General features: G+C 36.4%; 2 protein-coding genes across 6 annotated transcripts in view; one reads left to right on the top strand and one right to left on the bottom strand.

Moving 5' to 3' along the window:
* The window catches only part of LOC110053781 (katanin p80 WD40 repeat-containing subunit B1-like), an 84,685-nt gene that overhangs the window by 8,734 nt on the left and 58,441 nt on the right, over positions 1 to 17,510 (top strand). For all 5 annotated transcript variants that reach the window (XM_089291725.1, XM_089291726.1, XM_020760063.2 and 2 more), the window contains exons 4-6: positions 14,457 to 14,517; positions 15,705 to 15,766; positions 16,929 to 17,012. In XM_089291725.1, coding sequence (XP_089147851.1) covers positions 14,457 to 14,517; positions 15,705 to 15,766; positions 16,929 to 17,012 — 207 coding nt within the window. The remainder of the gene's footprint in view (positions 1 to 14,456; positions 14,518 to 15,704; positions 15,767 to 16,928; positions 17,013 to 17,510) is intronic.
* Positions 6,447 to 9,908, bottom strand: LOC110044974 (uncharacterized). Its single transcript, XM_089291503.1, has 4 exons — positions 9,734 to 9,908; positions 8,003 to 8,140; positions 6,993 to 7,489; positions 6,447 to 6,874 (listed from the first exon to the last, which is right to left on the bottom strand). The coding sequence occupies exons 1-4, from the start codon at positions 9,906 to 9,908 to the stop codon at positions 6,530 to 6,532; spliced, it is 1,155 nt and encodes a 384-aa protein (XP_089147629.1). The 3' UTR covers positions 6,447 to 6,529.

Below are 17,510 nucleotides of genomic sequence, written 5' to 3'. Positions count from 1 at the left end.
AAAGTTTGTTTCTTTTGTTGAAAGAAATTTTTGCAGTTATTTGTTCTTGAAAATCCTCCATGTGCGAGCCAAGCACTGGGTTTCATGTCGTTGTGTTTAAAGAAGTAATTAAATTACGTGTACATTCACTGGAGATAAAAGTACTAAGTTTAATTATATTTTTGAAAGAAAACAACTTATGACCTTCGTTTGTGCCATCTTTATTTTCTTTTCAATTTATCCCTGGTACTGAACAGCGATTGCTGGGTTTTTCGCTTCATTTTCAGAGGAAAAACCGAGCTTTAACTTAACCTCAGTTGTCAAATATTTCAGTGCTGCTGTCCCGGCTCAGTACCCACATCATGTTTTTGGTGGCAATTCTCATGGCCCGAATGATTTCAGATTTCTTTTATCTTACAGCTTTAGAAGTTGTATTTTTTAATCGCTACGTATTTGTTGAGAAAATTAGACATATTGTTTTTATGCTTAATTTTATTGACGGATAGGCTCACATTGTTACAAATAAAATTTTTTCATAATTTATTTACTATAAGTAGCCGGTGTGCCAAGGACGACTAGATGGCGAATTTTGCCGGTCGCCTGAGCTTACAGAGAACTCTGCGTGATTTAAGAGAATCAGGAACAAAATCATCAGGACTAAACATAGTGCTAAGTTTGAACAGAGAGAAAATAATTTACATTTAAGTCTTTGCAATACTTATTTATAATAGATGAAATTTTTCTTCCAGTGTAGGAAGAAATGATAACCGATATAAGGTAACTTATAGAAGTGGCAGTTGGATGTTTCCCATTTGGACGCGTCCTGTCCTGTTGTTCTATCCTTACTAAGATAACCTTTAACTGATTAATTTTGTCAATAAGCCACTTCGGAAACATAATTATTGTGTTTCAAAATTTCAGAAAGGTTTTTGATGTCACTGAAATCTCTGAGTAGTGTTATTTATTTTGTAGGCTCTATCTATGAGAGTTTTAATTAACCCTAATTTGTATTTAAAAGGGGTAAAACTGAAATAATTAGGAAGTAGACCAGTGTAAGTCTTCTTATGATAAACAGATGTGATAAAAGAACCCGGTGATCACTGGCACTTTGCTTAGATAACAATACATCTAAAAATGGCAACTGACCCTTTTCTTCTGCTTCCATAGTGAACTTAATGTTGGGATGGCAAGAATTAAGGTACTCAAAAAACAAACGGACATCATTAGAGTTGTTGAAACAACAGATAATATCATCTACATATCTGCAATAGTATAGTACCTTAAGACCAGTGTAATTTTTTGACCAGAGCTTTTCATAGTGGCCCATGAAGAAATTGGCTAACACAGGAGCTATTTGTAGCTTTCTTTTGTGAGAAAATCATAATTCAGAGTTTTCAAAATAGGACAGCACCTGACGCAAGTCGCCGGTTACTTCAAACATTTGTGCCAGCTACTCTTTGTCGCAAAGTTTAGTGATACACAGTTTTGTTTCACCATCGTGATCATGATCTGATCTTTCTGAGAAAATAAATAAAGAGGCAAAAATCTAAACAATGTGGCTATTATAATAAATGATGTACCATTGAAGAGCAGTATTTTTGGCATGCATTATGTAATGTACATGTGTGTATCAGTTTTGTTGGCACAAGCACATTTTCCACAATGAAGCAGAGGCATCTTTTATTGCCACTGCTGAGAAGTCACAAAAGCAAACAGGTAAACTAATATTATGTACTGTTCCAGTTTTTTAAGTGACAATAAAGCAATTGGCTTATATTTAAGCTGAATTGACCAGAAATAATTGATCCAGTTCTTTATGCATCTGCGTGGTGAATGTGAAGGCATTCTTCTTAGTGAAATGTTACACATTAAGGTCAAAAGTGCTCCAAATATATTTTAAGTGATGGTTTGAAAGGTGTTGTAACAATTAAGCCCTTCAGCAACATGAGTGTTCAAAATTTAAGACAAAGAAAAAATCAAAAATTCAAAGCAGAAACGAAACAAGATCGCTGATTTGTACTGAAAGAAAAAGATATCAGCGGAAGTTGCTGTAATCCTTTCACCATAAAGAACACGATTCATCTGCAGCTCTTTTTCATTACAAAAACTAAAATGATCTTCATTTTGGAACTTTTGCCTTCATTGAAATAATATTTGTAATAAAATTACAGTTGATTCATGTTATTAAGGACGGTGCCTACTAAATACGAAGGTTTTTGTGCCAAATTAGGACCATGAGGAAAAAGTAGATCTTTGCAAGGGCTATTGAAATCCACAAAGAAAAATGGGGGTAGCCACGCATTTTTTTCTAGATAATTAGCCCTGAATCTCAACAAAAATGCTGACATCAGCATTTTTCTGAAAAAAGAAGGAAAGGATATTTCTTCACAGATTTCCTTAGAATTTGCCTTCACATACAGAAAAGCAAACACATTTATAAAGATCTTAAAACTACATTACAAATGGTAACATAAAAAACACTTTTGTGACGTTTTTAATAACAAAATCTTCGCAACAGGGCTTATAGCGTTTATGACAGCGTTCCTTTGGTACAGCTAAAATACAGTCTAAATAGCTTTTGCTCGCAACCAGAAACTAATCACATGCCGAATAGGCTTGCCACTTCCATCTCATAACATAAAATGTAGGGGTAACCACGCGTTTTTTAAGTTATTCAAGCTGTTTTCAACTTGTATGGAATACCTTTTGGTTGGGTTACATTTTTTCCCATCCCCTCCCTAGTGAGTTAAATGTTTGCATCATTCCATTTTGGAATATTCAAAATGGCAGCTAGTGTGACTGCACTTGGCAGAAGAACTACTTTCTGGCGTTGGAGTATGAGATTTTCTTTATTCTGCAAGGAACAGAGGAAAGTTTATGGATGAAGAAGCTCCTTCATGTTAATTACAACAGCGCTAATGTTTTCTGGCGGGTATATATTTTTTGGGGGCTCAGAGTTATCGATTCGATCAGAAACCCAGTTTGTACCATGCTTTTGTTTTGTATGTCTACGGTACCTTGTTTGCCTGCTGCGATTCAGTTGAACGGATATTGACTTCCATGGCAACATGTTTTACGATTTATCAGTGACTGTCTATTCCTTTCTCGCTCGTTGCTTTGAGATTCATTTTCGCTTCTACTACACGTCGCATATCAAGCGTGAATGGAAATTTAAAGAGCATTAAACCTGTGAAGAAAGCTAATCATTAGCGTCAGTCATGCATCACTGACATCATGCAGGTGGGACTTGCGTCGACTTATTAAAGTAGTTTTGCTGAGGCAGTTTTTCTTTGTCCTTCTGCGACTGAAAGAACACGGGTCTTTTTGACGATAATGTGTGAAGCATAAAAGCAAAAGAACTTTGATGCAAGCTGACAGAGAGTCAGACAGAACCAAAATGAGCTTTAATAAACGGTGCATGTAGTTGTACATGTGCCTTTAAAACACCGAGTGACCACTTTATTCTCCTTAGCGTATTTGTATTTGTATTTCCATTTTTTAAACTAACTGCTTAGGGAATCTAGATACCGATACTATTAATGCAGCAATACTGTCAATTTCATGTGGTAATCTACTTGTTTTTGTTTGGAAACATTAGACTGAGAATAATTGGTACTGACGGTTTCACACATGTATGATTGATCTTTTTATGTCTCATCAATCTGTCACAGTTATTTAAGCTGGCCTTTGATTTAAGCTTTCTTTAATTTTTTTCTCTCCAAGGAAATAGTAGAACATTGAAGGACTGATCCTTGCTACAAAATTTTTGAATGATAAATCTATTTATTTGTACTAAAATTGTTCCGTATGTCCCAGGTTCGAAGGTCAGCAAAAAAGTTCAGTCTTTAGAACATACAACATTTTAATTTCTGAGGAAATAAATGTGTACACTTTTCAACATGGCCGACAACTCGCAACCTCGTGGTTGAACAACAGGTCTTACTGTGCATGTGTGTAAAACTCCTACTAGAAGGGGGACCCCAGGGAATTGCTAATTTACAACAAGGCTTTCTGCGGAACAAAAATGAAAAACTTATCTACTTCCTGAAAATTATCTCTATATCACAAAATGGTTTGTTCTCTTTTTGAACTCCTCTCTGGTTGTGTAACTGCCTTAAATACAGAATATATACCTGATATCATCATTATAATTATACCATTGCTTAAGTTATTTCTCATCAACTAAAATTATTCTCACTAAAAAAAAAGTCATTGATAACAAAATGTCTGCCAAAGCAAACTGATATTTCACCTTTTGTAGTGATTGTTTTAAAATTTGTGCAATGTTATGCAACATACAAACTCCTCAAAAATCTTTTTTACAACCCTTGTCATATTAACATGCCTAAAATATCACAACTTGGCTTAAAGAGCCTTTGATACACACCTTCCCAAAGGCTTGTCTAAAACTACAAGTGACTCATAGGATGTTTCATGGTATATCATTTGAAAGCATTGCATACTCAGGTATTTATTCTTTCGACAGATGGTCCGATAGTGTTCTCAAGACCTTCTTGGAAGCAGTCACTCGGCATTTACTTTTGTGGCCCCTTTGTTTTGCACTTAGTACACTGTGAAGACCATCATATCCACCTCTATCATGAAAGAGTTGCATTTGCTGAAGATTTAAACCTGAACCAGCAATTTTTTGTACCATTGCTTTTGATAATACTTTCTTTGATATCATGTCTTTGAAGGAGGGGAAATTAGTGGTCATCCTGGCATGATGTTGGAGAGACTCGCAGACAAACTCTACACGGAAGCTGTGCGAAGAAAGGACCGATTTCTGAGTTTCAGATGAAGAAGTAGATCTCTTAAGGATTTCACATCCTCAAGGCCATTATGAGCATCATATGTTTTGTTTAGGCAGCCCCTCTCCAGTTCTTCTTGTTTGTAGGAACTTCTGTTGGGCAATAATTTCTTTAACATAGGCAAAGTGTCAATGAATCCTGTTAGTACTGACTGTAGCTCACTTAGCATGTTATTTGCTATTATCACCTTGACCAAAATCCTAGAGTCAAACACTTTACCATTATGGGCTACAAAGGATGATTTTACTCTTAAAAGACTTAAGAAACGTAACGAAGTCCTGTAGACATTCTGTTAGGGTAATGGCTTTAACCAGCTTTGATTTATATAGGAGCTGCCCAGCTACAATGGTCAGTTTGTTTGCTTGAGAGGCCTGTTGTGAAATTCCATTCTTGGGCAAAACATATCTATCAAAGGTCTGGTGTTGCCCTGCACACTGCACTGCCGATAACTGGCAAATCTCTGCATTGTTCAGACCTGCCAAAGAAAGACAGCAGTAAATTATACATGTACTGTAAGTAATAATATTTATTAAATGTTTTTTTTTTCTCAACAGTATATTTAGTTTGTGTGATTTCAGTATTTGCCAGAAAAGTGGGCCAAAAGGTGATCTGTTGATTTCCCTAGGAGACAGATGTTGTGAATTTATTTCTTTTCCTTTGAAAATCTACCAAGAACAAAAGTTATTAAGGGTATTATGAGGGTAGTTTTTGTATTCAGAATTTCCAAGCAAGTCTTTAATTTCATGGAAACCTAAATTTGATATTTTCCAGTTGTGAAAACTTTACAAGCAGTAGTGGAAAAGTTAACATAGAATTCCACATTTTGCTTCAAGCTATTCCTCTATTAATTTGAAACGAGTGAACCTAAATTCCCTTATACATGTATGACTTGACTATTATTAATACCATATTTTATGAATCTTCCAAAAACTGTGGTTTGCATGATGGATTTCACACAGGAATATACATGTACTGTACTTTTAAACTGTACAAAGTCATGTACTTTGTGTCATGTTTAGGTTTCTTTGCAAAAAGAAAAAAAAAAACACTCACACATACCACAAGACAAACACACATGTGCATAAATGTTACTATGCCAAGGAGATGAAAGGGTTGATCTACCTATATTGGAGGTTTCAAGGTCAAACACAACAAGTGTTGAATTCTGGATATCAGATATACTCAGAGGGGTAGATGTTGGTGCATAATATGGAGTAGGAATGGATGCTAAATCTGGTTGATCAGTACTAAACTGCACACCACTCTGGTAGGTTTTTCCTTCAAGTACTGCTGCCTGGCGTGTCTCTGAATTTCTAGCTTTCTTCCTAACTATTCTCTTTCTTTTATATGCTCTAGTGGTCTCTCTCTTTTTTCTTTTCCTGTACTCCCTTTCCCAGTTTTTGTTGAACTTTACAGTGACACTTCCAGGGGAGAGATTATTCGCCTCGTTGATCTAAAAAGATTAAAAATCATTACCCGTATAGAAGTTTAAACTTAACTAGGTACCTCATCTGATCTCTGTCTCAAAGTATTGTACATTTCAAGTTACGTGTATGTTACTTTGAATACCTAAATAAGTTTGCTTGCTACCGTTTGCTATTTGCAATGTACTGCATAAATTTATTTGATACTGTGAAATACCTGCCCAGGTCATCTAAATTATATAGCTTCAGTATGATCTTTTTTCCCAATTTTTTTTTTTTTTGGCATTAAACTTGTTCTTTTCATCAATAACTGTGCTAATCATCACTCATTTCTGCAGAAAAATATTGAGTTTTATATTTTGGAGCCATAAAAGGTAAACAGAGGGGTTGTGTGGCGAGCATATAATTATAATTATCCCATGTAGTTGATTTACATTGTATTGTTTGGTCACAAGTTGGATACTGTACCTTACATATTGTTGATTTTCCACTGTTTTTGGTTGCCACAGCAAGTGCGACTCTGCCCCTTAGGCTGGCAGAACCTGAAAAGTGTAGATGTTTAGGGGCATGACCTGACACTGAGTTATTAAAGCTTTCATTGGGTTGTGTTGACCCCAGTGGTGCCTGCTTGTCTGCATAACTTGCAAAGAGTTCAAAAATCTAAAAGATATAGGACAAAACAATATTGGTTTTGTGCTGAGTTCTGCATCTTGTGCTTACTTGTAACATAATAATTTCTGAAGACGAACTGCTCAATAATAGTAACTGTTTACTTTACCTGTAAGAAATCTGCCGTTAGGTCCTCTCCTTCAAGATCCTTGCCATAAGGTAATGACTGCTGCCGATAACTTTCTGGATTTTGTTTGTACTGACACCAGGAGCCACAGGAACTGTGGTCCCCAAAAGCATGGTTTGGAATTACCTTGCAACCCTTTCGAATGCCCTCTGGATTGCCTTTGTTCTGCATCAGGACATCCCCAAAGCACTTGACAAGATAGTCAATGACAGTTTTGCTCAAAGCCTTGTGGCTGGAAGATATTCTTAGTAGGTGACCATGGAGCGCTTTATTGGCATGTCCAATGTCAGACCAGACACTGATTTGATCATTCACATTTTGATGGATGTGGGATATGGTGGTTGTATCTCCATCCATGATAATGTTCCCAACACTATATTGTATAGACTGGCCTTCCCTTTTGTTGTCTAGGTTCAGCTCTCCTGTCAAGCTCCTTGTAAGCTCAACACCCATAGAAGGCTCCATTGACTTAGCAGAACCTACAATGGCAGCAAAAAAATTATCAGATGCAAATAGTACATCAGAAATATTTCTATAGCACTAGGAAATATCCCTAGTACCTCTATTCTACCTGGTAACAGGTAGAATTTTGGATGCTCTGAGGGTGTGAGAGCACCAATTGGCCATCACTCAAGAAATTAGAAAATTGAAAATTCCTGATGGTTAGGGATCCCTCTATGGTAGGGGTATCAATATCATATATAACAGCACTTATACAGTTAAATCATCACTTTGGTAATTAAAAGTCACAAGCTACAAAGTTAACTTAATTCCTTTATATTTTGGAAATTTTGTTTTACAATTATCTAACTATTACTTGTGCTTCACTGGTTGTTTTTTTCTTTTTTGTACTATGCATCACAAAATATAGTCAAACAATGGCATAAAACCAAAGCCTTTTGTAACTATTGTGCAATTGTCTGCTTACAAGTAACAATAAAGAGTCATACATAAAAACTGCAAAAAGATGCATCTATTAGACCAGAACTTACCTGTCCAGTTTTGTGAACACTGGTGCTCTCTTGGTGTTTGACTGGTTCTTCTGGCATGATCGTAGACCTTGCAACTTTTTGATCTTACAGCATAACTCAGAACTCCTCCAGTTCTTGAGCCAATCAATGTTGAATGACCTAGAAACAAAATGCACACTTTAAGGATACTCCCAAAATCAGTCAAGAACCTGCATCAGCTTCCTATAAGCAAACACCATCTTGAAGAAATGGTGGATCAAGACCTCTTCATGAGGTGGGGCTGCTTAACTTTGTATTACTTTTTTTTAAAATAATTCTATTGATTTTCTGTTGTGAAAAAAATCATTTAGTAATATTTGACAAATTTCTGTTGTTAAAAATCTGATGTTTTCATCTGTAAAGCAGTGCCTTTTCATCCACTCTAACAAGGTGTAACCCAAATTTTATTGACATAATGAGAATGACTTGGTCAGTTGAAAATTATATTTTCGCATTCGTTATAACTGTAGTTAATAATTGGAAAACAAAAAAGGCCTCGCATGACTCAATACAATGCCTGACAAACTATTGCATGCTCTTCCAGATCCTCATTTTGCCAGCCGGCATCAAAGCTAACGTTTATTTCTGCTTTGTTTTTGTAGCAAGGTAAAGGAGATTTGGTAAAAATCGGTTAATTCTTTGTCCGGAGACCCAGAGAGTATTTTTTAGTGGCAAAGCCACTATCTTTTGAATTTTTTAAACTGGTCAGAAGACACTTTGTAAACGTATTTGTTCTGAGATTTTCTTCCTTTTGTAAGCACTTAAGTTTTTGTAAACGCGTGAATCTATCTGTCTCATTCATAGTTCAGCTACTTACACATAATTCTGGGAAATTACACCTTGTTTTAATTTCAAAACTAAGACTGTATTTTTACCTTGTGGTCTCAGAAGGGTTTGACTCCACAGTAGCCTCCACCTCCTTTCTTATGGCTTCTGTGCAGGTCTCTTTAGTGACCTGGAAAATCCCCCAATTGCCCCTTCCTCCCGAAATTTGTACGCTCTTTTCGAGAGCCATGGAATATTAAACGAGGTTGGGAACACGTTCATGCCAGTAGCTCCTATTCCAGCATTTATTGATCCTTTAGCAAAGTGAAAAACAAAAAAAGATAGTTTCAAATTGTAGCGCAAGTATATGACAAATTGGACTACGAGTACGGGCGGTCACGTAACAATGTTTGTTTTTATAATTACATTGAAATAAGTTCGCACGTGAGAAAAAGTTCACTCTTTGGGAAGTTGTGAACGAACAAACTACAATAAGACTATATAGGGGTAATAATAATTTTAGATAGCGAGAAAAACTACTGAAAAGGTCTTGGCAAAATGAGAAATTGATCAGGCGGCATGCGCAATCATGTAACACTGGCTGTGTTTTCGCAATAACATTGCATCGAAATGGGTTCCCCCGTGAAACTGGGTTTCAAGGACTACCGTAAGTTGTAAGGAAATGAATAAGAATAAAGAGAAGGACAATGACAATAAATTTCACGAACCTGTTTCTGCCTTTGTATTTATGTCCCATATCGGTCTTCCTACACTCTTGTAGGACTGCGGTGAGTTTTCCCGGTCTTTATAGCATTGAGCTGTGAGCATTCCTCACACTGAATGTAAAGGATTGACCCCAGACCCTGGGTCGTTTTCTCCACAATATTTGTAATATTTAAGGTCTTTTTACACTCTGAGCAACCCGCTTTCAACTGGTCAGCTAAAAACCCCAGTTCCACAATTCTTCTGCCGTCTCTCCAACAATATTTTGCGCGCTCAGGAGTCCATTCAGGTAATTCTGTTCCATTACTCGTTTCAGCGATGTTTTTGTCTTTCGTTTCGCATTCCCCTGAAGAAACTCGTCTACACTTGTTTTTACATTTGTTTCTAATGAACTGGCCATTCTGCTTTCTTTTACGGTAATTTACCGAAGGTGGCATACGATCCAACTTTTGAAACAAGCAACAAGCAAAGTCACGAAAATAGTAAACTCGTGGCACGAGACCACCATTGCACGAGCTGTGTATCACAAGATCTATGCATTGCATGATGCGCAGAAAATGTGCGCATAAACAATAGTAGGCACCGTCCTTAACAGTTCAATTAAGTAGAATTGCAAGCCAAACGTGATACTGCTATCTAACAGGTACCAATAGAATGAAAAGCACTATGTAGCATTTTATATGTGAACTTCCAAAGAAACTCACCTTGCAATGAGCAAGTTTTCAATAAACTCTTTAAATAAAGTGTACAGTAGCCTTACACAAAATCACTTTTGGGTAATTAAAATACACAAGAATGTACCTCAGGACACACAGAGTTTCAAATTTTCAAAGGCCTCTGATCAGGATGTTGTAGCATTTATTGTTAGCACTTTGAAAAAACAAGCCAAATACAAGCAGGAATAATGAGAGCATTCCTTGCAGCCTTTGTAGCAGTGAAAGAGGCCTTGGTTTTTATTTACACCTGGATAGTCTGTGTCTGCCAACTCCAGAACATCAACTGTCGCAACTATGAAAATAAAAAAGTGAACTTTCCAATTACATGTTGTTCAGTTGCCATTCTTTCCAATTGAATTGGCAAGTAAAATTTTGCTAGTCCAAGTATGTCACCTGGCATACCTGCCTGGCTGACGACTTGGTGAAAAAACCAACATGTATCCCTGGTATACTTTGCAGGGTAATAGTGAAGTTAAACCTTTTTAAGAGGAGAGATATTTCATTCTTTTACAGCTCTCTGTTTGAAATGTTTACAACCCACTTTTTCTTGATTGCCTTTTCCTCTTGGTTTGATGGTTCTGCTAGCTTTTGCTGATGCCTGCTCTTAATGTCTGCTCAAATGCAATAGCAAGCATCGTGCAGTAGCTTGAATTAAAGTACTTGTTGTAAAACAGTTTCTTAGTGTATTAAGTTAATGATGCTGATAACAATGATCATGATGTTAGTTAACATCAAAATGTTGAACCATTTTAATAGGTGTACTGTATTTCTTTAAAATCAATCTTTCTTTTATTGTACATTCTAGCTGTTGCTAAATTAGCTTGGTTTTATCTCGGGCAAAAGACTGCCCTGAAGGTCTACAGTAACTTTAAATCCAACAAAATGTACTGACTAAGCCATGTATGCTTAATGTACACTTGCACACTGGGCAACTGTAAAAATTGTTATTATAAATTTTAACTACATGAAAAACAAAGCTGTGTTCTCCAGAAATTACACACTCAGTGAGATTATTGTGAAGATTAGAACTGTTGAATGTAACCTTAGTTTTACTATTTAGGATTCTATGTACATGTACCCTGTAATTAGTACATGAACTCAGTCTTTTCCTTCATAATACTCAACACTCAATGGGCCAATTTTGATCACTGCAGTTATTAAATTTTTTGTGCCTCAAATGTGGCGCTTATTTGAGGGTAGTGCTCCTTTCAAAAATTAGATGCAACGAAGATGTCTTTTTCTTTTATTTCAAGGGACACGTAATTTTCTAACTGTTCAGAAATATTAGTGTAACTATCATTGTCACTATGTGTCTCTCATGGCACTTCTTCTTTACCAGTGGTGTGTGCAATCAACTTCAATCTCACTGTCCCTTTACTTCATTGCTCCAGATGAAAAGAAATGTTTTAATACAGTTTTAGAGTTGCTTTGCTTTCAGAGTTTGCTTTGCTTATCAAATCGTGGGTATGTAATTCCCGTACATAATATGTAAGTGGCACCTATTTGGGGGCAGTACATGTTCTTATTTAAACTAGAAGTAATCATAGACTATGAGTGCATTCGTGTAAAGGTGTTTAGGCAAGGTTGACATTCTGGTCTATTGAAAAGGTGTAGAGGTACATGCAAAGCTAATGAATTTGGGTAGGCCATAGGACCAAATATGTTGTGTAGCACATTTGCATATGTTCACTTTAGAAAAGGGTACTGTTAGATAAGCTTAGTTCTGGTTCATCATTCGTGAGGTACCATGTGTAGTTTGTTTTGTGGTAAGTTTGTCAGGGTATATGGTAAATTGTTGTTCATACCTGAGAGATTGTTATAAGGACAGAATTGGTTATTAATGGTAATTGTAGAAGAGCAGTTAAGACAATTATCACAGTCTAAAAGTGAAGTTAACGAGTATTTTTAATTGTGAATTTGAACTTGAACTGAACAACTTGAACAAAATAACGAACAGTAGGGTAGTTATCACAGAGGGTGAATTCCAAAAGTATTTGTATAGTTTACATTGAACTATAACTCAACAACTTAAACAAAACAATATGTATTATGTAAATTTTCCGGACATATGATGAGAAATCGTTGCTAAATTCTGAGCTACATAACTCGCATCGTTACATTTGCGACCAGAAATCATGGCTAAATGCCCAGCTACATGACTCAGATGGTTAGATTTGCGACCAGAAATCACGGCCAATTTTCAAACTAAACCACTCGGTGAATTAAATTTCTGACCACAAATGATGGCCAGTTTTGGAACAACACCACTCGGTTGTGAATTACAAGGACAGAATATAGCAGGCCAAAAATCCAAGTAATCACATGCGTAGAGCAGTGCGTAGTGTTAAAATGAACTCGACAAGAACTTCTGACTACAATGTAAACAGAGTTTAATTGACAGAGATCAATGTTCCATACAAACTTAAATGAAATGAATCACGTTGCAAGATGAAGGTAGAATTAAACCACGTGCTGTAAGCTTAGCCGTAAGTTGTATGATGTAAACCGTATGCTGGTTCGAACTGAAATACAATAACGAAAATAGAAGCTAATGTAACTAACATACCGAAGTATAAAGATAAAATAACATAAATGAAGAAACTATTGCTAACATTCTCAATAACGTCCGTAACAAGGAAGTGTAACATAATCGGCACCTATACTGATCGTACGGAAGGCTGGAAAACGATAAATAGGCTACATGGTGTCTAACTTGGACGGTACTTTTATAGCAAAATAACCCTATATTGGAGATATGGACCTAATCAAGTGCGATTCCGAGCATACAGAACTAACTAACCGATTTAGTAACGATACAGACCATTTGATAGGTGGTAAAAGGAAACTTAACCGAATCAAATAAGAACAGAAAACCTAAGAACTAACCCTAAAAAACAAGGAATAGATTACTCACTTTGGTTTGTACATGCACTGAACTTGACTTGATAGAATAGACGATCGAGTAACAGTGTATAGAAAAACTATGGCCCAATGCCGAGTAGAAGTTGACGCAGTTAAATCTGCACTTGAACTGACCTAACCAAGGAAAACCTCGTGGATATATCTAACCGGAGAACACGTACGCAAAACCTAGCGGTTATGACTATTTCCCTAACGGACATAACAGCTGAGGGCTGGTCAACCACAGTAGATTAAATAAGTAAGTAAGGCCTTGTTTGAAAGTGGCAATTGCTTGATAACATCTACGGTAAAGTAAGTTCCTGCGACAAAAAAAAAACGAATTAACATCATGTTTCAAAACCAACATTGGTAAGTTAAATTTCTGACCACAAATCATGGCCAGTTTTGGAACAACACCACTTGGTGAGTTAAATTTCTGACCACAAATGATGGCCGCTTTCCGAGCTACACAACTTGGCAAGTTAGATTTCAGACCACAAATTATGGCCAATTTTCGAACTACACCACTCGGTGAATTAAATTTCTGAAAACAAATCACGATCACTTTCCGAGCCACACAACTCAGCAGGTTAGATTTCTGACTACAAAGCTCAGGCAGAGGAGCAAAATAACACAGCTGAAGTTGAGCTTCGTCAATGCAGTTGTTTGTTGCTGACAATGGGCGATTTCGTCTAACAGTGCAAAACTCTACTTTCGCACCAGAGGTCATACATACCTCCTTAAGGCATCGATAAATGTTAACAGTGATATCTTTTAGTCTCATGATATCCAATCAGAAAGACTAGAAAAGAAAATGGACTGCTTACAGCTTCCAAATTACAGCGTAAATGTCCACAAACACCTGCACTTGAACTAAACAAAGACCCGCACTCGAAAGAAATGTACAGCATATGGTTTGGCGATGAATGAAACTCGACTCAAGTCTGCATTAGGACTGTGTTCTACGAACACAATAAATATGGTATTAAAATTCTAACTTGAAGCAGAGGCTCTGGGGATTAAGACAATGGAAATCATATTGAGGTTAAGGAAATACTTGTGTTTTAAAAGTCACGAATAATTGCTGACTGTTATAATATGATTTGGGTTGGGTCTGTCTTAAGACAATAGAAACATTTTATATTCCACCTGTTTAGTGTGTCCTGAAGTCCCAGATGATTTGCAATGTTTTTGTACACATACATATAAGTCAGGAATGTCTGGCACAGTCACCGAACAAAAAAAAAAACAAAAAAAACAAATAATCTGGGATTTTCTTGAATTGTTAAAACCAGATGTTTAATTTTTAACTTAATTTTCATTCTACTTAGATATCCTTTAGAAGACATTCCCAAGAGGATTTACATACTCAAGTTATTATATCAAGAAAAGGTACTGTCTAATATAATAGAGCACAAGATTATAACAAAACTAATGATGGCAAATTTAATAAATAAAAGGCTTGCTCAAAACTCCTATCCTTGCTCACAACCCTCATAAAATGGAACTGAACAAAGCTCACATGTAAATCTTCTGGAATAACTCCAAATGCCAGCATCCAGAATGGCCTTCATAAGCCTGGGGCTGGGGGGGGGGGGGGGGGGGTATGTGCAGCCCCAAAGAATATGGTTTCTCAGCTGTTTTGGTCAATAAATAGGGTATCGATTTTAGCTGATTTTGGCCATTTCAGTCATAAATAGGGTATGGTTTTTGCGCTCTAGCCTTGATATGGGTATTTTTTTTTAAAAGAAGCCACTTTTTTGCCATTATCGAAAAGAAAATCAACAAAAGCCCTTCACAAATTATGTTTATTGTAATTTAACATTGGTCTGAACTAGGGAACTTCTTATAATGCAGGTCTGAAACAGGGTTTTGATTTAAGGGTTAGGTCATAAACAGGGTTTTGAAGTTTTGGTCAGGTCATAAATAGGGTAGGGAATATTGCAGATTTTGGTCATGAATAGGGTAAGGGTTTTGGGAAGCAGGCCGCACACCCCTACCCAATTTTTCTGGGAGTACAACCCCACCCCTGGGTTCATAAGTCATTTCAATTACTACTTGTGTGTCGTCCTCAAACAGTGTATCAAGGGTGAAAGCTAATACTACTACTGGTACTTTAACGCATTGACACACATGAACTGAAGGTGTAGAATGGGTGAACTGCATCTGAGAAGAAACCATGCATAAAGAAACCTAGGTTGAAAATTTATTCCTGTCTTTTGGATGAAAGACCAACACAAAAACCTCCTTTGATTCTATAGTTGGTGCTTTTTTTTCGCACATTAATTACAGTAATAACCTAAAGAGTGTAAACAGATAATTTTTCAATTAGGAATTTTTTCTTGGGTGGGGGGGAATCGTTGAAAAAGTTGCCAAAATTTAATAGAACCTGTAAAAATTTTGTGCCACACAGTAATCCAAAGATACATAAAAGGTAACTTAAACTGGAATTTAGTCTTCAGTCAAATTAAATTTTGTTGATTCCTTGTATGCCATCCCATTACAGATGAAGATAACACATTAATAAATTGAAGCACAGCAACTCAATATGCTAGTTATAACATCATTTTTTTCCTTAGGAGCAACAGTTGTTAAAAGTCAAAGTCTGTGCTCCTTACAACCACAAAATGAGGCTCAAGAGGTATTTCTCTTCGAATTTTTTAGTATTTGTAAAGTGTATTCGGTGGAACATTTGTGAACTCTGAGTGCCACCTAGTCCTTAGCCTGCCAATGCAGACAGATAAGTTATTTCCACCTGACACCAAAATGCCACTAAAAATGAGGAATGCAAGCAACTTCTGTGACATTAAAAATTTTAAACTACATGTTATCACAGCTTAGCTTGCAACAGTCCAAGGCTAAATAGGAACTCACTTGTGTGGTGCTCACACTATATTATTTTGTGATCATTTTGTGTGTTTACCTAATATGTCATTAGAGTAGCATAGGATGTATGTAGGATCATTTTTGTCTTTCCATTAAGTGTAACTTAAATGTTGTGAGTGTCGTTTAGAAGAGTAACTGATTATGAAAAATGAAGTGGCTAAAGTTTGTTCATGGACTGAGACATAATGAAAAGGGTGCAATCTTTGTAGTAAGATAAATCTATTAATAATGAGTAATTTGTTATTCCAGATTTGCTTATTTTTGCTGGTTTTTAGAGCCAATAACGGAATTGATAAATTATTGGGTCAAGAACTGAGAAATGTCATATTGGAAGGACTTTAAAATTTTAATGGATCCATAATATTTTGCCAGTTGGGAAAGTTTAGTGAGAAGAATTCAATATTGCAAAGACCAAATTGGTCTTTGCAGAAATAAACAACAGTTTGATGTTGCAAAATTCCATCTTGGGAGTGATTTTAGGTGGCACGAAGCAGCAAGTACCATTCTGTATATATTGGCAGGCTACCTAAACCCTTTTCAGTATTACATTCCTGAGGGATATATGCAAATGTATTCACTCACAAGACGCATTGTATATTACTCTGGAGAACACAAGTTATTACACACAGACCCTTTTTAACATTACCCTACTGACTCCCTGCAGTGGTTGCAATGGCCATTGTTTCATTCTACACCTTTGCATGTGTGAAAACGATGTCCGTGATCCTGTATCTTCTCTTCTCTTTCTTGCTATAGAGGTGCTACCTATGTTGGTTGTGCATGATTGGGAATGCTGAATTGCAATTATCCAGTTATAAATAGTCAAGGAATGTCTATTGAAGGGTTTGTCTAACTTGTGAAATGGTATTATTTTGATAAATAAAATTATAAAATGTTTTTTGTTTAATGAAATTTAGATTGAAAGAGGTCATGGCACCATGATCAATGTCTTACAAACAAGACTGCTCAGGTTACGGGCTGCACAAACACTCTGGCATAAGGTATCAGTGGTTATTAATAATTCTAAGTATAATAAGTGCTACCTTGCTATAAAAACCTTGAATGTCATAGCTTTTCCTTGGGTTGTCAACAACAGATTAGGTTGACTTTGGTGTCACTGAAGTAACGGTAACCACTTCTGTCAATCTTAAGATGTGCTTGCAATAGGTGTGGGTACGAAATAAACCATGTCGAGGATCACAACCCATCAAGTCTCAAGGACTCTTTTCAATTGTGAATTAGTTTTCGAAAGAAGGCAAATATCCCGTAAACATTATCCATGACAGACAGTTTGATCATGCAAAGAAATGTCTGAAATGTTAGAGCAAGCAGCTTTAAACAAAGGCAAAGGAAGTAAACCAAACGCAGCTGAAGCTTTTTCTGAGAAAAGGTAAACAGTCAGTCAGGGCTACTTGGAATTTTTAGTGCTAAGGCTCTCATAAATACACTCTGGCTCCTCAACACAGGCAATTTTGGTTTGCCACGATGCGAAGAGTATC

This window comes from Orbicella faveolata, unplaced genomic scaffold, assembly GCF_042242905.1.
Source record: "Orbicella faveolata isolate gen_17 unplaced genomic scaffold, um_ofav_v1 contig_24, whole genome shotgun sequence".
Lineage (NCBI taxonomy): Eukaryota > Metazoa > Cnidaria > Anthozoa > Scleractinia > Merulinidae > Orbicella > Orbicella faveolata.
Note: the sequence above shows the minus strand (reverse complement) of the source record. Positions and strands in the feature narration are given on the sequence as shown.